The sequence below is a fragment of the Lonchura striata genome, chromosome 3 (assembly GCF_046129695.1).
Source record: "Lonchura striata isolate bLonStr1 chromosome 3, bLonStr1.mat, whole genome shotgun sequence".
Taxonomy (NCBI): Eukaryota; Metazoa; Chordata; class Aves; order Passeriformes; family Estrildidae; genus Lonchura; species Lonchura striata.
The window spans coordinates 89,456,521-89,477,528 of NC_134605.1; the positions used below are offsets into that span (position 1 = coordinate 89,456,521).

General features: G+C 36.6%; 1 protein-coding gene across 6 annotated transcripts in view; it reads left to right on the forward strand.

The window, feature by feature from the left end:
- The window catches only part of DST (dystonin), a 283,474-nt gene that overhangs the window by 184,138 nt on the left and 78,328 nt on the right, over positions 1-21,008 (forward strand). For all 6 annotated transcript variants that reach the window (XM_031504425.2, XM_021551192.3, XM_021551193.3 and 3 more), the window contains 13 exons: positions 1,096-1,377; positions 3,122-3,667; positions 6,107-6,283; positions 8,897-9,020; positions 10,867-11,075; positions 11,346-11,663; positions 11,840-12,006; positions 12,549-12,705; positions 12,961-13,087; positions 15,514-15,576; positions 16,369-16,604; positions 18,191-18,320; positions 19,750-19,949. In XM_031504425.2, the coding sequence (XP_031360285.2) occupies positions 1,096-1,377; positions 3,122-3,667; positions 6,107-6,283; positions 8,897-9,020; positions 10,867-11,075; positions 11,346-11,663; positions 11,840-12,006; positions 12,549-12,705; positions 12,961-13,087; positions 15,514-15,576; positions 16,369-16,604; positions 18,191-18,320; positions 19,750-19,949 (2,736 nt within the window). The remainder of the gene's footprint in view (positions 1-1,095; positions 1,378-3,121; positions 3,668-6,106; positions 6,284-8,896; positions 9,021-10,866; positions 11,076-11,345; positions 11,664-11,839; positions 12,007-12,548; positions 12,706-12,960; positions 13,088-15,513; positions 15,577-16,368; positions 16,605-18,190; positions 18,321-19,749; positions 19,950-21,008) is intronic.

The following is a 21,008-nucleotide window of genomic DNA, read 5'->3' on the forward strand; positions in this document are numbered from 1 at the left end:
TTAAAGATACCTTTCCTCCACCTCTCCCTTGTTCCTCAGCTCAGCTCTGGAGTTCTCTCTGTCATTCCCACCACTGGTACCAGGGGGATGGGGAATGTGGGTTGTAGTCAGTTCATCACATCATTGTCTCTGCCACTCTTTTCTCCTCAAGGAGAGTACTCCTCACACTCTTCCTGTGCTCCATTGTGGGGTCTCTCACACAGGAGACAGTCCTTTATGAACTTCTCCAACGTGAGACCTTCCCAAGGGCTCCAGCAGAGTCCCTTCCATGGGGTGTAGTCCTTCAGGCACACTGTTCCAGTATGTGGAATGGCCCCATGGGGTCGCAAGTTGTGCCACAAGCCTGCTCAGCTGTGGGCTTCCCACAGGGTCACAGCTTCCTTTGGTCATCCATGTGCTCTGGAGTGGGGTCTTCCTAGGGCTGTAGGTGAATCTCTACACCCCTGTGGCCCTCCATGGGCTGCAGGGCACAGCTGCCTCACAATGGGCTGCACCAGGGGCTGCAGGGGAATCTCAGCTCTGGCACCTGGAGCACCTCCTGCCCCTCCTACATTGACCTTGGGGTCTGCAGAGATATTCCTCTCACATATTCTCACCCCTCTCTTCAGGCTGATGTTTGCATGCATTTTTTTTACCCTTTTACTGTGTGATCCCAGAGTTGCTACCACCATTGTTGATGGGCTTGGCCTTAGCAAGTGGTGGGTCCATGCTGGAGCTGATGGGCTTTGGGTCTGTTGGACATGAAGGAAGCTTCTGGTAGCTTCTCAGAGAAACCATCCCTGCAGCCCGCTTTGATTCCAAAACCTGGCCAAGCAAACCCAATACATATTGATAAACTGTGGAGAGGTTAATGTCATATTTCATTTGAGTAACTAATAAACTCTATTATATTATTTTATACTATTTTATATTTATACTATATATTTTATATTTATACTATTTTATATTTCTCTTATAAAATAAACAGCAACCTCTATATTAATAAAAAAATTCTTTGATGTTAATGTATTTTAAATGGTTTATTTGTATATTTGTTTGAGATTTTGTGATCTTTAAAGAAGATTTCTGAATTGAAACTGTGAAATTTCAATGTAGGTTGCAGCCATAGAACAGCTGGAAGAAAGTAAAAATACAATAGAAAACCTTTTGGATTGGTTATCAAATGTGGATAAAGAAGCGGAGCATGGCCGGAAATTTAAGCAAGTGATAGAACAGAATGGAACACACTTTGAAGAAGGAGATGTGAAAGTTTTGGAAGGAGAGGAGGATGATGTCAATGGGAATCTGCTGGAAATGCAGCAAGACATTGAAACACAGGTGGATGGACTAGTGAAAAGCATTGATGATAATCTGAACCAGCAGTATCAGAAAGTCAAGGTACTGTTACTGGTTTATTCAGCATTTAGGTGTACCACTCCTTATTCAACATAAGTGAACTCAATCTCATCCTGCCTGTCATAGGCTTTGGAGCAAGTACTAGGAAGATAGTAATACATAGTGGTAGGAATTTCAGTAGTTGGAATGTATTGCACATTTGTCACTTTTTTGCTTTACTGTAGTTGTTTCCTACAAAATAAGAGAAAGGACACATTCTGCAAGGTAACTCTAAAGAATCTTTGTGGTGTGTCTATTATTTTTCATAGTGAGAAATTGGTGCAGGCAAATAAAATGCAAAAAGTAGCAATATAAATTCATGCCCTTTATGTGACTTTTTCAAGTATCTTTGTGATACCCAGGTAATTCATTCCCTTGTGAATACAGATTGCAAATTGCTGCAAATAATAGTTTACTGAAATTATAGTTTTCATTTCCTACAACTTTAGCACATGGGCAAAGCAGTGTTTCAAGGCTTCAGAAGAGTGAGTTACATAAAATCAAAGTGCAGCATTTTAAAAATAGATTTTCCTGGTAAGTTGGAAGCATTTAAAATAATAAGAGTTAATTTTATTTGCTTACTTACAGCTGAGAAGCCAAGAACCTTTACGATCTTAAAGGAAATTTAAAATTTCCTTTACCTTAAAGGAAATTGTTAGGCTTTTAGCTGATAGCATTTTGGATTTCCTTTTTTATTAAAAAAACCCAAAAAACCAAAACCCCAAAAGCAACCTAAGGAAATAGGATTATTGGGTTTTATGTACATGATATTTTTACTTCTATTTTTTTGACAGTTCATTTCTGCACCTAGTGCCTACAGAATAATTGGCCACTACAGTCATGGAAGAAAAACATACTGTTTATTTTACATAGCTATTTTTCATTTAAGACCTTCAAGAACGAAGAATGTTTTGAAAGAATATATTTGAAATATGTTTTTAATTCGGAATATATTACTAGTTCCTGGACTTAAATATTTTTATGGGATTGAAAAATTTGAAAGCACAGATTTGGTCTTGATTTTTAATATCAACTGGATCTATTTTATTACTAACTATATTTGATAAGAATCATGGCTCTTGATTTTGAAAAATGAAATTTCAAAATCCAAGAAATAATTTTTGTTCACTGAGTGTAACAAGAAAGTATCTGTACTATGTTTGATGTTTTTACTCCTTTAGGTCTGCTTGTCTGTAATGGTAGCTACAATATAAGTAATGGGACAAGGAGAGTTTTGATTTGGAAAGTTGCATACCTTTGAATGTTTTATTTGTTAAATCCTATTTTGACACAGAGAATTAGGAAATTTTTGATTACACTAAGTAAGATACCATAAATGATAAATAATAAGCAAATTATTTTTTTTATTAAAAAAAAGAGTTTGATAATGTCTAGTTTTGCTCTACAGAGTTTTGGAGTTTTAGAATTACAGGGGAAAATGTCTGTGTAATATATACATCCAGGTATTGCTGAGTTGCAATGATACATGAACATTTCCATATGGTCATGGCCTGTACATCTGGCAAAAATTACCACTGAATGTTTTGTAAAAGTTTTTTAACTGCACAGAAATATGGTGACCAAGAGTCACACTTTCACCTAAATTACTGAAAAAATGTGGGGTTTATAATAAACAATATGAAAATTAGAAAAACCTTTTATAATTTTAATGGTCTTTGTTTTACATGTCCTTTACTAAGGAACCATGTGAGAGGGTGCTGGTTGTAATTTATTCTTTTATTTGTAGGCTCAACATGAGAAAATTATTTCACAGCAGCAGGCTATCATAGTAGCAACTCAGTCTGCTCAGGCACTGCTTGAGAAGCAAGGGCATTACCTTACCCCTGAAGAAAAAGACAAGATGCAAAGGAACATGAAAGAGCTGAAGGCTCAGTATGAGACTGCTTTGGCTGAATCAGAACGGAAAATGAAATTGACCCATTCTCTAAGGGAAGAATTGGAGAAATTCGATGCAGACTATAGTGAATTTGAAACGTGGCTGCAGCAGGCAGAGCAAGAACTTGACAATTTGGAGGCAGGGGCTTCTGACTTCAGTGGTATTATGGTCAAACTGAAAAGGCAGAAGAGTTTTTCAGAAGATGTTATATCTCACAAAGGTGATTTACGCTATATTACAATTTCTGGACAAAGAGTTTTGGATGCTGCAAGGTCATGTAGCAAAAGAGATGGTGTGAAGGTTGACAAAGATGGTATTGATACTTCGGCTACATATGCTGAAGTACAAAACAAACTGGATAGAGCTTCAGATCGCTTCAAATCTCTCTATACAAAGGTAAGTTTTATTTATACTGAATAGACATGACCACTGTAAATGATTTAGCAATATGTGTAGACAGGAGCTAGTTGATGAAAAAACACTGTGAGAAGTGGTAAATTCTTTGTTTCTTGAAGTTAGATAACAGGACAAGATGCCTTTCTAGAAGATCTACTTTAGTCAAGTGTCAGACTATTAAAGGTCTGAATGGCTGATAGTTTCTTCTTTGTGTTATAAGGAAGAAAAGAGACCAGAGTTTTTCATTGTTCTTTCCAATCTTAAACAGCCTCTGAGTCTGTGACAGCTTAGACTGCCTTGAGTAATGTTTTGGGGTGAAAAGAAATTGTAATATTTTCAGATGGATATTATTACTTTATGTCACTTGCAATATTTCCCACAGCTGTTTATATATCTGGCTCCCTACTAATGAGTGTAAAAAGAGAGAGAATATTCCAAATATAGCATGTGAAGTTTTAATTTTAATTTGTATCCTGAAATAGTTTGTCCTGATGTGACTTTTGTTATCAGCATTAGGCATGAAAGAACTTAGTGATTTAAGGACAGCAATTATTTTCCAATACTCTGCCAAGTAAACATTTTATCCTTAACAATGTCAGATTAGTGTCTAACTAGTGAGTAATTAGCAGTGCAAAATCCTCCATGTACCTTAGAGAGGGAAAATAATCTAGCTCTCTGTGCCAGGTTCATGTATGGAACCTGCCTGATAGAACTAGACAAACATCACCAAGTAGTCTCACATGCCAATTTCAAGCTGTTTTCAAAAAACCAAGTGTTCAATATTGATAATATTCCAGACCTTTAAACTCTTGAGATAATTATGAATTGAACCATTGAAGAGAGTTGCTGTCAATAGCCTTTGATTGTGCTATTTCATATTTTTCTAAGCTCATCGGTTCAAACTCCTTAGTAGAGATTCAATGTCTTACTGGTACAGTGTTGGACTGCAACACTGGCCATCTTTATCTGGAAATTTTTATCTCTTTAAGGTTTTTATGCTCAGAAATGTAAATTCTGTAAAGACATGTATTTGATTGCATGGTTAAAAAAGTAGTGTAAAACTTATTTTCCCAGTGTGTTAAGACAGCTGTTCATTTACAGAAGCTCATTTCCCTTTTCCTGCTTAACCAGTATGAACAGGGCAGCTAAATTGTCAATTCTGTTGACATGTTAGATTTCTACAGTTGGTTTATTGAATTACTTTGAGTATGAATGTGAAGATTTCATAGAAAAAAATTCAGAAAGCTTATTTTTATGCACATAAAAATCCCATGCCAGCAGCTTGATTTGTCAATTTTCCAAATTCTATCCTTTCCATATATATATTTAGCAGGGTTATAAGAGACATGCTTTAAGTATTTGACAATAGATGTGCAGAACAAGGTAGACCTTTTGTGTCTTTATGAATATAATTTTAAAAAATGAGATTGTCCACAGTTAGTGAGATTTTCCAAGAAAATAAAAAATATGTAATTTGTAAATGAATTGGTAGTAACCTTTTTTGCTTTATGTAGATGTTTATTGCTTTAATACTTACATTACTGTTACTTTCATATATATGTATTTTCACATGTGTGAGACATGATTTTACAGGCTTGTATGTTGAAGGAATCCTAAACTCAGTTCTTGGTTAATTGGTCATATAAATAAGCATCTTCTATGTCTGCCCACCAGATGGAGACCAAGTACCATTTTTGAGTATTAAAATACAGTATCTGGAAGGTTCAGACTATAAATATTTAATGTAACTGTATATAAATATTATGACTTGATACAATCAGAGTTTGCTTGTGAAATCATCTCCAGAAAGTCTGAAAAAGTTTCACTGACTTTTTTATGTGACAATTTGCTATAAACATTTTGGGGCATGCTAACATACAGGTCTAATAGGGGCTTGTTCAGATGACATTTTTTAGTGAATAAAACTTAGCATATGTACAATACCAAGCCATATTACTTTGGATTCACTATGCAGGTAAGGAAGTTATGAAAACAGTATTCCACTGTCTGTATTTTAATGAACATATGTTCCTCTCATGATTTTTGAAAAAATGTCTAGATTCTGGTGGCTCCCTACATTTCTACTTTCTACTTGCTTTCTACATTTTTGGTACCAGAGTTCTGATAAAGAATGTTTATATCAATGAATCAAACATTTTTCCTGAAGTTTTTCCTATTTTAGTACAGCAAGTAAGATTCCAGTTTCACACCTGCATCAGTGATTTAATCCTAAATCACCCTTTAGGAGCACAAACTAGTAAGACCTGCATAGCCTGTCCAGCTGTCACATCTTAGTTCAGAAATCAGTTAGATAGTGAAATGATGGCAGGAAAAAAGGATGCAGGATAACAGGAATGAATGTATAACTTTGAGATTAGTATGAAATGCAGCACACAGTTAATGCCTGAATATTTGCTTGTTTCCTTTTTACTCTTTTAGTGTAGCATCCTTGGAAATAACCTTAAAGACCTGGTGGATAAATACCAGCATTATGAAGATGCCTCATCTGGACTTTTGTCAGGCCTCCAGGCCTGTGAAATAGCTGTGAACAAACAACTGTCAGAGCCAATTGCAGTGGATCCCAAAAATCTCCAAAGACAACTTGAAGAAACCAAGGTGAAAAGCTTTAAAATGCAGCAGCACTTTTGTCCTAAAAGGAACTGCTTTTTGTCTGGCAAGCAGGATGATCTAATATAATCCAAGTGGCTGCAGGCCAAATTCTTGCCTTGCATGGGGACATACAGCTTCTATGGTTCTGAAATCTGCCTGTCCAGAACAATATCTGAAAAGCAATGGATGAAAAAATGGGGTACCAAGATGCCATTAACCGTTGTGAAAGCAAGATGTGTTTCTTAGCAAATGATAGGGTGAAATCTGGCAAGTTTTTTAATTAAGAAAGGATTTAATGATTATGGCTTGCTATCAGAATAAGGCTTGGATAGGGTTCCAGATAGAGCAGTCCATTTGATTGTTGTCTGTGACTCTTGATTTTTTTTTTTCTGTTCACATTTGTGTGTTACTTAATTATGAAAGGGCTCATACCAGGTGAACAGTGTTATGTGAGTAGTCTGTCTGCCTGTTTCACTTTCATCCAGTGCTGTATACCCTGCACAGAGTGAATTTAACATAATTTGTCTTGCACAGAAAAACAGTGGTTTTTATTTTTGCCACTGAGGATGTAACTCATGGCTTTATGTAAATCCTAGTACAGGCAAGACAAGTTAGTGATAGAGCTTGTGAAAGTAAAACTCTGGATACCTCTATAAAGTGTAGGCTTGGAGAAGACTTTAGGAAGCTAAGTATATGGTGAGTAATATAAAGTTTCATACAGTCTTCATCTTTGAACTGACTGTTATATTTTCATAAACACATTCAATCACTTATACTATAAAAAAGTGCAAGATTATCTGTTTTTTAGTGAGCAAGAGTAATGGTCACGCACTTCCTCACTGTTTTGTCTGTGCTTGGTGAAGTATCAGTGCAGGTCAGACACATTCACTATTGAAAAATCATAGTCAAGGACTTTTGGAAAGTACATATTTTAACCATTTCCCTCACATCAGCCTGAGCAGTAGTTACCTCTATCTGTGGTGCCTTTCAATTTGGCCACTGGAAATGCCCAGCACTTTGATGCATGACAGCAAAAGGAGACAAATCACAGCTGTGTTTAAGACAACAAAATTAAAAGTGTGAATTGTGAACTCCTAACAATGAATGCTTAGGTACATTTGTGCTTCGAAGCACTGAAAGAGTAGGAATAAAGCCAATTACAATTTGAAGCTTCATTTAAACTTTTTGTTCCTTATGCCAAAATGAATTATATTCTCTATAATGCAAATTTTCATGGACGTAATACAAAAGGAGTGAGTACTAGGGTTCTTTTTATGAAATGTCTACATGGATTACTTTCCACACAAAAGAGTCCTCAATGGCTGTGAGTTGGGAAGAAGGGAGAGGGTACAAAATGTCAAAAGATTCAAAGGAAGAGAAAAAACAGGAGGCTGAAGAAAGCAAGCCAATTAATGAAAGCAAAACAAAGAGTATTTTGAGGAAGTCAGGTGTTGCAAGTTAAAGCTGTCCCTTGTAGCCAACACATGCAGCTGATAATCCAGCTAGACACAGACCTTGGCAGCATGGTGAGGTCTAATCTTTTTATGGGGATTAACTGTTCTTCAGAATATTCTTCACTGCCTCTGGCATCAGCTTGCTTGCCTTCTGTTAGTATACAAGGTTTTCTGGTACATCTTTTTCTTTCTTTCTTTTTTTCTTTTTTTTCTTTTCTTTCTGCACAAGTGCTAGCCTAAGCCTCTTCAGATCTCTTGGAGACTCATTGTGTCATATGGGTCAGCAAGGTGATGTACTGTGCTCTGGCACACTCTTATGCTCAGGGTATCAGTGCTGAATGCACTGACAAGACTTCTTTGTGCTGGCAGGGCACATAGGATTACCTTCTGATTCATATATTCATTGAGTATCAATGAATATAAAAAAATAAATGAGATGTCCCTTCATTTTGGACTTATATGAGTTTCAAGTGAATCAAAGTAAACACTAGCACAAGGGCCTGAAGTGATTGAAAGATTATTTACCATTAAGTACTTTTACACACTAGAGAGATAAAACCACTAGAAATAGATTCAGCCTTACTGTTTTTGTTGGCTCTGGAGAAAATCGTGGCTGGGCTAGTCTCTGAATATGTGTTCCTTGGTTAGATGGACACACCTAGGCAAAATTCAGCCGCACTGCTTCAGGGGCTCCTGACTGTGAAGGCAATCTCCTTGTTTCAAGCTATTCCTGTTTGTGCTACAATAGCAGCCTGATCCTTTGTCAATACCACTGCTGGTCAATGTGTAACTGCTAGTGTTGATTGTATGCTTTTCCCTCTGAATTGTTCTTAGATGCTGAGTTGAAAACTGTGTTTATAATAGTCTGTATAGAGGCTCTTTAGAAACAATTAATCAAAAGACACATTTGAAGTTACATACAAGAAATAAGTTGGGTCAGACAAGTATTCTAAAACATAAGATAAAAAAGATGGTACATGAACTAAAGGGCTAGAAGGTTAACAGCAGCCATAACCACTGGTCAGGATTTTTCATAAAGAGAGGTCACAAACTGAGTTAGTTTATTCCCAGTACTAAGTTTAGGTTCTGTGACATATCTCAAGTCTTGCTTATGTTAATATCAACTGTACTGAAAAGCATAACTGATAATAGTGAAATTTTACAGGTTCTTCAGGGACAAGTGTCTAACCACCAAATTGCTGTAGAAAAACTGAAAAAAGCTGCTGAAGTGTTATTGGACACAAGGGGAGAGTTGACACCAGACAAAGACGAGATTCAGAAAACACTGGGTAAAATGTTTGCTTTTCTTAATGCCTTTTTGTAACACTTGTGTCTGCATGCAGGCTCTGGAAGACAAAAATTACAGAACTTCCATGTTCTTACATCACTGTTCAAGTCCATGATTTAGTTGAGTTATAAGTCATTACAACACAGTAATTTTATTGTTGGTTTGTCCTACATGGATCCATATGCTTTTCACTGTCATTTCATTTTTTTCTTTTTACAGAAATAGGGATTGCTGAGCAGAGGTAGTGATTTGCTGAGGATTATAAAGTCTCCAGAGAAAAGTTATTCCAAGGAGCCTGTTTACAAGCAGTTACTCAAAGTTTGCTTAGCTTAGGAATTACTTCATTCTAACTTTAAGAAACTGTCTATGAAGGGGTTGGCTTTGGCAGGCTGCCAGATGCTGACCCACTTTCTTTTTCACTCCCCTTGCTCAAGTGGACAAGGTAAAAATTAAGATAGAAAAGCTTACAGGTTGATATAAAGATGGGGAGATCACTCATTTTTTACTGTCATGAGTAAAATGGACTTGGCAAAAATTAATTTTCATTTATTACCCAATAAACAGGTTTGGAAAATGCGAAACAAAGACAAATTACAGCAACACTCCACTTCACTCTTTCTTTCAGGCTTACCATCACTCCTTCCTTCCCAACTAGTCCTCCTTCCTCCCTGCCAAACAGTGCAGTGTGGAAATGGATGCTTGTGGTCAGTGTGTAATTTCTCTGCTGCTGCTTCCTCCTCACACATTTCCCCTGCTCCAGTGAGGGACTTCTCCGCAGGCTTAAATCTTTTGGGCTAGTATTATTGCATTGTGGATGTAGGCTGCATTTCCTTCAGGAAACATCCACTTCCTTTAGCATGAGTCCTCTATGTGCTGCAGAGTGATTATCTGCCCCTTCATCCTCCACAGGCTTCAGGGAAATCTCTGCTTGAGCACCTGGAGCATCCCTCTTTCTTCTCTGACCTTCATGTCTGCAGGGCTGTTTTCATACTTTCTTTTCCCTCATTTCTTAGTCCCATGTAGTGTTTTCTCTGCTCTTAAATGCATTTTTCCAACCACCAGTTTGGCTGAGGAGCTCAGCTGTGCCCTGTGATGGGTCAGCTGGAGTTGGCTGGAACCATCTGTGTCTTCCATGGGACAGCCCTCTTTTCACGTGAGCCAAAAAAACTTGTCACTAACAAACCCTTACCACCACCAAAACCTTACCACTTACTCCTAATACTCTTTCCTATCAATTGTGAGAAGTAGCACAGCATGACATTCACCACTGTCTGAAGTTTGAAGATGCTCTCTGTGTACCACCCAGCTATCTCTTCATAGAATCACATAAGTAATTTGCAGAACAACAAACTAAAACAACAGTGGCTTGACCCTTTGGAGTAGGTGATAAAAGTCTTTGGGAGGTACATGGAGCTTGTGAGTTTCAGAGAGTTATTTTGAAAGTGTTGGATGTGTAATGAAGGACCAACTGGAAGAACCTCTCAGATCTCACAGTCTCTTATGTCTCACATAAGAGACATAATTGTAGAAGACCTGTCTTAATACTCTGCTATTTTATTTCTTGGGAACAGCCAACAGCTGTCTTAAGCTAGAGCTACATGGAAACTAGTTTTTAACACTGGGAACTACAGCTGTATGCTCCCTCAATTCCCTTGTCTGATGTGTTTCTTGGCTCTGTTTGAGGTTATTGGTCTTTGCTTCCATGTTTTTACTGACTAAAGATGACTCTTTTTTTTTTCTTCATTCTAACATAGCAATTTTTGATTCAAGTGGTGAGTGCTGGTGAAGTAAGCTAAAAGCTTAGTTTGGCTAGAAGAAGGAATTGAAATATATCTTTTCTTTAACAGATGATATTGTGGAAAGATATGACAATTTATCCAAATCTGTGAATGAAAGGAATGAGAAGCTTCAAGTAACTCTGACACGATCCCTAAGTGTGCAGGATGGTTTGGATGAAATGCTTGATTGGATGGAAGGAGTTGAAAAGAGCCTTAAAGAACAAGATCAAGTGCCTTTGAATTCTGCTACTATTCAGGACATTATTAGTAAAAGCATTGTAAGTAGCAGTCTTTGAAAAAAGAAACAGTTGTTTGATAGTTCAGATTTAAAGAAAGAATTAAAATCTTAGGTTGGCACTTTTTATGGATTAAAAATACTTACTAAAGAGGACTGTTATATGAAGTGAAACTGCTCATAAGGATTTTTGTAGTTGAAATAGGTTACACTGATGGTTTAGCTATAGTGATTTGTTGCTTTATATAGTAGATGAATTTCACTTGTTAAAATTTAGTTGCAAGTAATACAAAGTAGTTCTTGTATGTTTCAGATGCTAGAACAAGACATTGCAGGTCGCCAGAGCAGTATAAATACTATGAATGAAAAAGTGAAGAAGTTCATGGAAACAGCAGATCCATCCACTGCATCCACACTGCAAGCAAAAATGAGTGAGCTTGCAGGGCGGTTTTCTGAAGCAAGTAACAAGCATAGAGAGAAGCTTATGAAAATGGAGGAATTAAAAACTAAAGTGGAGTTATTTGAAGATCTTTCAACAAAACTTCAATCATTTTTAGATGAGAAAAACCAGGCTCTAAGTGAGACGGAGGCACCAAGAAAGGATGTTAGTGAAGTGTCTCAATACATGCAGGTACCCTAGCACTCAATTTGTATGTGTTGTGGGTTCTTAGTCCAACTCATCTAAGTTGTTGAATAAGAAACAAGGCTGGTTTTTTTTCCAGCATTGGTTGGTTAGCTAAAATTAGAGTTTAATTTTGAACAAGTGATGGTAAAGTCTAATATGAAGAATGTAATCCCATTTTGCAGGAAGCTAGTGTAGAATTGGCACAACACAAGAAGGATCTGGAAGTTTTGAAGCAGCTCCTTGAAGAACTTTCATTCCATGCTCTTCCTGGAGATAAAGCACTGGTATCAGAAAAAGTAAATGCTTTGTCAAAGAAATTCAAAGAGGTAGAGGAGACAATAAAAGAAAAGTAAGTTGGATAATCAAAGTGTTTCCATTTTGGCTAATAACAGAGTGTGAATGTTGTGGTTACTGCTACCCTTTTTTATGCAATCTGAAGATATTGTAGTTGACCAGAGTAAATAAGGGATTTTTTTTTTTTTTCTTGGAAGGAAAATATTCTATTTGAAAATGTGTCTGTAGTTAGTCTGTCTGGCCCAAGAGCTCTTAAAAAAAGCCATAAAGATATGTAATTTTTCAAATTTTGTGACATTCATTGGCAATTTTAAGAAAACCCTACTTCTCCCCTACTGTGATAGAACATAAATTGCTGCTTGTGTATATTGCCTTAGAGTAATATTTGGCATCAGGCTGCAAAGGGAAACTGTAGAAATTATAAGAGATTCATAGAAGTTACCTTTGCACTAAGACTAGGTTTTGCACATTCTGCTTATATCCATAAAATTAGCTTTTTGGCACCTTGAATTTAAGAATAGTAATATCAGATTAATAATATTTTTTTGTTTAATTATTAGAAGGAATACTGTAATTCCTTTGTCTTTAATTGTCTAGAGAAGAGGATGTATCATCTTGTCAGAAACAAATGGATGCTTTTGAGCTCCTTGTAGAATCATTAAAGAAATGGATAAAAGAGACGACAGAACGAATTCCAGCAGCACAGCCCTCTCTGAATACAGAGGAGTTAAAGAAACCTTTGGAAGATACATTGGTAAGCCTTTGTAGGAGAAGTGAAATCTGGCTGAAGGAAATAAGACATCTATTACTAATATTGAAATATAGATTTAAGGTGTAAGCTGTCACAGTAATTGGGACTAGGGGGCTTGCAGTCTGCATTTACATTCCCATTTGCTTTTGTATGTCTGCAACAGATTCCCAAGCAGCAGAGTTGTTCCTTTCTGTACACTAATTCTCTTAAGTTTGAAGTCAGTTTTGTAATGAACAAATAACTATCTTTCTTGACCAGAATTTAAAAGATGAATGGACATTAAAGGCACCTGAATTGCAGAAAATGAATAGCAGAGGAACTTTGCTGTGTAACTTAATCACTGCTGTGACTTCTCCTGCAAAACTTAGAGCAGTTGCCAAATCAGGTATGCTTTTGTTTAATCAGGTAAGCCTAATATTCCAAGAATTTTTAAAACCTTTAAGACAAAAATTAATATTGTTTTACCCTTGGATTAGCTTTCTAAATATTGTGGCTTGTGAGAAAACATTTAGCCATGTCTCTTCTGACCATTGTTTGCTGTGATTCTATTTAAACTGTCTAGCTGCTGTAGTAATTCAGCACACATTCTCATTGTTTTATTCTGCCAAAATAATGTGTGCTGATGTAAAGGTGTGACATGTCCTAGGGTTGTTATGTAATTCCCAGATAGTGAATAAAATGACAGTTTCACGTGGCCTTCACCTAATCCCAGAAAGCTTCTGAGAATGAGAAGTCTGCTTATTCTGATCAGTGTTGGGTGCTTCACATTTCCATCAAGTCTGCAAGCAGGAGAAATACAAACCTTGCTTTGCAAACTCTGAGGTACCTGCACAGAGATACCTATTTAATGGCCAAAAGGCTATTCTGGGACACCAAGCAAACAGAAAGGTTTGCAGAGTCGTGGAGTTTTTGTTAGAAGGGTAATGAGGAGATGGTTTATATAAAAAATGAGCCTAGGTAAATGTACTCAACCTAACATGATATCATAAGTGCTATTAGTCTGGTTTTTAGTTGAAACAACAGCACAGAAGGAAAATGATTTTTATCTCAGCATAATTTTTCTGGGCCAAAATGTGTTTTCTGTCTAGACCTTTAGCTAATTCTACTGGTAATCATAATTTAAAGATAGCAAGTCTATTTCCATGATTTTTTTTACTCTAGTGCTGAATATTAATTTGTTTTACAGAAACTAGTAATTCTGCTAAGTATTAGTCCAGACATAGTTCAAGGACATTGGGTGTTTTAATGGCAATAAGCACATTTTCAATCAATTCTTGAACTGACTAGGTCTGGAAATAAATTCAAGTGTGTTTGCCTTCATTGGTCATCTCTAAGTGACTGGGAGGTTGGGGACTGACAGAGGATACCTATTGGGCAAAAGTAAAACACTTTCTTTCTTGTATCTCTGTAATAGCTGCCTCTGTGGTTTGTTTGTTTCGGTTTTTTTTTTTTGTTTTTTTTTTAATTTGTTTGGTTTGTTTTGTTGTTGTTTGATTTGGTTTTGGTGGTTTTTTTAAACTTTAAATAAAAACCTTTCAAATATTTTTTTCAAACATTTTGGAATATTCTATGATCTATTTAGGCTCATTCCTCTGCCTCTTTTCTACTTAAATGCATCCAGATAGAAAAGAAAAAAACAGTTAAATATCTATCACATAAGAGCAGCTACATTCCTCCTGACAAGAACATTTGCCCTCCTTGACAAGAGCTGTACTGTGTATCACTTTATTGCAGTTGTAAATACCAGAGTCCAGCTAAAAGAGTGCAAAGATGTACAGGACTCTGCCTGGGGCCTGTGACTTCCCTTATCTGGTTTGTTTTCTCTTGCCATCCTCCAGCTGCCACTAATGTGGTCCTCACTGTCCAGCTGGTACTGGGGGGTGGATGCACAGCCTTTTCCAAGGCAACCATTAATCTTTCTCAGTTAATTGCTCTTCTGGGAATACATATGTGCAGGGAGGTGATTCTCCCTGCAGTTCTCTGCAGTATGATCATGTGGCCCTACTCTTTGGTCTGACTCCATTTTACAAAGCCCATTAGCTCTGGTTTCAGAGGCTCTGATATGGTTAATTAGTGTGGCATCCAAGTGACAGTAAGAACTTCAGGTACAAGAGTGCCACATTGCAGTTCCTGTCATGGAGCACATGCTTTAGTCTTGCTTGTGACAAGATAGAGAGGGATTAATCCAGCTGGTCTCAAGAACTTTCTGTGCAGAGTTACAATGTCCAGCACTAAACCATGTCCCCAAGCAGCACATAGATGGGTTTTTAAAATACCTTCAGGAATGGCATCTCAACCATTTCCCTGGTGGGTAAAGGTGCCCTAAATAAGCAGTGCCTTTGGTTGTGATGTGTGCAATAAGCACTCTGGGCCTCTTTGCTGTTTAATGTTTAGTGCTCTCCTCAGTCACAGCATTTGCCAGCTCATCCTCCCCAGGCTATACCCATCACAGCTGGGTAACACTGTGTTCTCAAGGGGAAACAGGGTCCTTTGGGGGAGAGGAAGGAAGTGCTGTTAGCAGTCTGGATGTGAATAGGACTCACAGCTTGGGCATAAACCTTTGGCCCTGGTCAGTTGTTTAGTACAGAATTGTGAGCAGTAGGACTGCTGATCATATGTGCACCCTTGTAAGTGCATGCATGTACACCCTATGTGATGCCACTTATGGTACTGGCTGGCTGGAGCTTCCTTCCTGAGCTTGTAATGACACCTATGGATCATGATGTTCTGAAGAGGGAATGAAGTGCTGCGTAGCGTTATGGTACAAAAAGGCTCAGATAAGCAAGAGGCTTCATCTCTTTTGATCCACAGGTGGCACAATTTTAAATGGTGAAGGAGGAGCTCCAGGAACTCAGGATTTCTTGAAAAATAAAGGTCAGTAAAAATTTCAGCATGTGACAAAGAATTGTTGCTTGCCAATTACTGTTAAATGTGGAAATATTTTTTAAATGCTGTACATAAATCTGCTTGTAGCAGTCATTATTAGACTGAAATTTCACATCACCATCACATAAGACAATTACACTGACTAGGGCATGATATTATAAATAATTATAACAATACCTATCTTATTATTTTCTTTGAAGGCCAACCAAATCTGGCCTTGTTTTCTGAATCAATAGATACTTTTATAAATGTATATGGGGATGGCTATTTTAATATAAGACATGACTTTTGAGAAATACCTTTTAGTGGGGATTGAAACCTTAACACCCATCAGTATTCACATGTGTATACTCAAATATATGTATACAAAGACACCCATTTTATATACATTTGTATCACTGTGACCTTTCATAGAAACAAAGGAATCTTTATATAAGGACTTTATAGTAGCTGAACTGTAGCCCAGTATATTCAACTTTTGGTCATGGAATTGTTACTTAAAATACTAAAACAGCAATGGGTAGAAAGATTGAAACATGTCTGTGCACTTGTATGTATTGAAGTAATGATTGCTGTGAAATAAGAAATTCTTGTAAATAGGAACTCATTCAGTGTTGTCACATTTAGAGTGGATTTGAAATAACATATTCAGTGACTTCTTATTTAGGGGACTGTTAGCTACTGTAACTCAGAGTACTCTTCAGTACTGTTTTGCTACATTCAGTATTGTTTCAAGGGCTTGTAAGGTCTAACACAGTCTTTGTGATCCTCTCTTTACAGAACTGACAACTGTTCAACAAGCTATGTCTAATGTAAATCACAGCTATGAAGATTTGGGAGTTTTATTGAATGAAAAGATTTCAGAACTAGAAAGTATGCTTTCAAAAATGCAAAATATTCAGGAAGAATCGACTTCAATGATGCACTGGTTGCAGAAAATGGACAAAACTGCATCAGACTGGGAAGCAGCTCCAACAGATAGTGAAGCAGTTAAAGCCCAAGTTGAGCAACATAAGGTATTTTGTGCCTTCAAACAAATACTTTTTATTGTAGTTGTTAGGCAGATGCTATGAAATAACTAATATCTCAGTCTAGCTTAATGTTACAGAGATTATTTAAATGATCCTACTAAGCATATCAATCAGGCTTAGAGCAAATCTGGCAAACTGTGTCAGTGGAGTAAGGGAGCACTGTGTCGGAGAGAATGAGTTTTGCAGATCAGAAAATAGTAATTTTTGTGGGCAGTTTGAAAAGGTGAGGCTATACTGATTATGCAATAAACTTTTTTAATCTTAGTTGTTTAAAGGTATAGATTATTTTTAATACCTGAAGGGCTGTATGTGTCCAAAAACTGTTTGTGCAGCTGCTGGCTCACTGATGGTCCACAGACCTCCTGGTCTCTGCAGCTGCAGTGGCTTATGTCTCTGCCAAGGCTGTGTTTCTCTTCAGCAGCCCTGTCATGCTTGTTAAGTTATATAGCTGCACAACCACCTCGTTCACCCTTACAACTGATAGGAGAAAACCACTGAATCAGCAGTAAGCTCCTGTCCTGTTTCAGCATCTGAGACATATGCTTCTCTAGCAATGAAGGACAATATTTACACATGTAAGGCTCATCTATAAAAGGAAATGTAATGGATAGGGAAAATTCTTTTCTTGCTTGTGATTGTATATAAGCAAAGACAGAATTAGATTTAACTGAGTTTCTTTTATAACCTGACCAACTACCAACTTCCCCAGAGTTGGATAACATTCAGTCATAAAATTCAGATTAAGTGTGAAAGAAAACCATCTCTTTTTGGTAACAGAGAATGTGCAAAGCTATGATGATCATTCAACCCACAGTGTAGTAATAGAAAAGTATTCACAAATAGTTGGAAAACTTGAGTGAGTGCCCAGGCAAGAGTCATCTGATGCACTGGACCTTTTACTAGAAGTTCTAAATCAAGTGCAGTTTGTTCACTGTTTATTTTTGTGGGTTTTGGATAATTAATAAGAAACATTCACTTCTGTCTTCAAGAACAGCATTAATTAGGATTTGCTGGAATATCTCAGATTAGAGATCTTAGTTTCTCTTCTGTTAGGTTTACACTTAACTCTGATTGTCTTTAAACTGTGGGTTTAGGAGATCTACATGAAACTGTCTGTGATAGCAGAACTTCTACTGAGGTAAATGAGGCCACACCACACCCCTCTCTGTCGGAGCTAGATGCGTTATTTCTGCTGTGAGCTGTACTTTGCATCTGTTAGTTTGCCTTCTGTACACAAATAGATTCCAAGTATATGGATATGATGGGACCTAGTGAATCTTACTTATCTGAATTCTTCTAGTACTGTCACTTTTTCAAATGAAGCAGTAATTATTAATATAGTTTAGATCTGTCAGGTTTACTCTTTCAAAAAAATTGACCAGCATCATATATCATTATAACGTGTTTTGAGATCCATAGCAGAAAAGTATTATTAAAAGCAGTATATAAAAGCTAGATATTTATATTTTCATTTTCATGTTTTGCATCTCAGTATTATGGACTGCAAACTTAATCATTCTTCTTTAGGCTCTTACTTATTAATTACTTTATTTTATCACCTAAATTTTCAGCTTTTTGAAACTGAATTAAAGCAAAGTGCAAATAAAGTGCAGGAACTGAAGGACAAAGTGACAGAGCTATTGGAGAAGAACCCTAACTCTCCTGAGGCACCTAAGTGGAGACAAACATTGGATAAAATAGGTATTTCAGTAAAGCTATAATATAACTCAGACTGATTTGAAAATTGTTTTATTGTGAGTTTTAAAATTTATTAGCAATAACAAGTATTTTTAATACCTTGTTTCCTCTTACCTCTTAAATTCTGTGGAAATAACTCAATTTGCAAGCATGTAGATCTGAAGTAATTCCAGTGATATCCATGGGTTTTGAATTTGTATTAGTGCACAGGCTATAGCTTGGCTCTCCCTGTTTGAGAGACTATCTTTTTCAAACATTGTGCAGCTAAAACTTGACTGGCCAGTTACAAACAACATATATATTTTGTTCTTTTTACAAAATATAACAGATTAAGGTGATTCTAATTTCAAGAAGCCAATGGAAAAAAAATACCATGTTTGGGGAAAAGATTTTGAGCTATTACGACACCTAATTGTCATGAGCTTTTAAAATTTGTTTTCATGTTATCATATTTTAAATACCTACAGGTCAATAGCATGGTATGTCAATCTTGTTTCATAGTGATAGGCATTTCCATAGCTACACCAACAGTAATTTTGAAGTTGAGAATTTTTCCAGTCTGTCCTGCTTGTAAGTGAAACTCTGAAAAGTTTAAGTGGCAGGTAAAGTCTCCAACAGACTCCTAGTAGTGTTGAAAGGGGATTAATACAGAATGAGCAGAGGACTGTGAAGCAGCAAATGGAACTGTAAAAAACAGGGATGAAAATTAGGCACAGGGAGAGTTAGCAAAATACCAGAGCTGACTGAGCAAGCACTGACAGTAACACAGAGGGGAAGGCGGATGTTAGAAGATGAGGACTCAAAGGCTGCTCTGGAGCCACTTCCATAGTGGAAAAGACCACAGACTGGCGAGGTGTGAACCTAAGCTCACACAGTGTTTATGAAGTACCTGTATGCAGAAGTATTCTCATTACCCATCATTAGGTACCTGGTTTAGATGTTTTAGATGAATGATACAGACATTTGAATGACTTAGGCTTTTTCAGAGGGCTGTTCAGAGTTGAAGCTTAATTTTGGGCTTCTGATCACCCTTGAAAACTTATGGGGCTTTATTACTGAATAAACAGGGATATTTGTCTATCTAAATCAGGCACCTGAGTTATAACTGAGTAGAACCCTTTGCCTTCTATATAATTTAAGACCAAAGCCTAAATTTCGGGGTATTTAATTTAGTAGTAATATTCTAGTATAATTTTATTACATATTGAATATTCATTGCTCTAAAAATTCCACATGTTACTGACTGTCATCCAAGTGCATGTGGGTCTGACTTAAAAGATGTTATTTGCAGAGTCACTGCAATAAGGCATCTGGAGTTAATCAGCATGAAGCCTTATGAGAGAGAGCTCTGTTTATGTTTCATATATATTCTACTGTCTCACAATCCATCTGCTAGAACATGCATGCAATATGTTAACATTATCATTGTTAGATTCCAAATGGAAAGAACTCAATCAAGTTACATCTGAGAGACAACAAAAACTGGAGGAGTCTTCAAATTACCTGATCCAGTTCCAGACAGCAGAAGCTCAGCTAAAGCACTGGCTTGTAGAAAAGGAGCTAATGGTCAGTGTGCTGGGACCATTATCAATTGATCCTAATATGCTGAATACACAAAAGCAACAGGTTCAGGTGAGTAGTGCCAACACACATCATTGATTTAAGTTTCTTTTGCCTTTTTGTTATTAGCAAAGTACTTTTTGCATGTAGAGCAGAGTACAGTTAGTATAAGCTATTAGATTTGTCTATCTTTTGGTATCAGCTTACATCATACTTGACCACAGTAATTACAAGAAAAAATTATCATAAGAGTGAAAAAGAGATTAGAACAGGTAAAGAAAAATTTTGAGGAGACATTGACTATTGATCCTCTGATATGTCCTTATGTTTAGACCACACTGTGATTTCTCTGAAGTGAAATAAAAATGTTCCTTTGAATTTTATTAATTTGACATTTTACTGTTATTCCTCATGTACAGTCTGTGGTCAGAACTATCTTTTTGAGATTTTATTTCCTTGACTGTGCCAGTAGCTAACAATAATATGAAGGCAAGTGAAATGCAGTGCTGTGGATAGATATGGGGCCAAGAGTGTCAAAGACAGAAGAAAAAGTATAATGGAAAAGTGGAGTAATTTACTGACAGCAACACAACAAATTGTAGACAAAAGAAACTAAATGTGAAATCAGATAAGGTTGCAGAAGGTAGAAACTTTAATTTCAAGCATTTCTATTGATGCCAGTTATTCTAAACTGATAGGAAATTATTTTTGAAAAAAACTTTAACAAAGCTTTAATAATAAAGCTTTAAAATGTTGAATAAAGATTTAATATCCATATAGTTTAAAATGAAGTGTTTAAAACATGAACTGTAGTCTAATACTATGTGAAATACTATGACTCAATACTGGCTAATAAGCGCTTCAGAAGTCTAGACAGATGGCATAAGACTATCATGTATCACTCCACAGTCCTTAAAAGTTCAACATAATTGACTTAGAAAGAGTTTGGAATGTTCTGTAAAGTAAAACAATTATATTTGTCCCTTCTTTTGCAAGCACTGTGACTTACTGTCAAAAAACCCAAACTGAGAACCAGTGATACAAACTTAAAAGGCCTTACACTACACATTCAGTCATTTTGTGAATTAGCCAATAGTCTCTGTTCTATAATAAAACATTGCAATATTATGT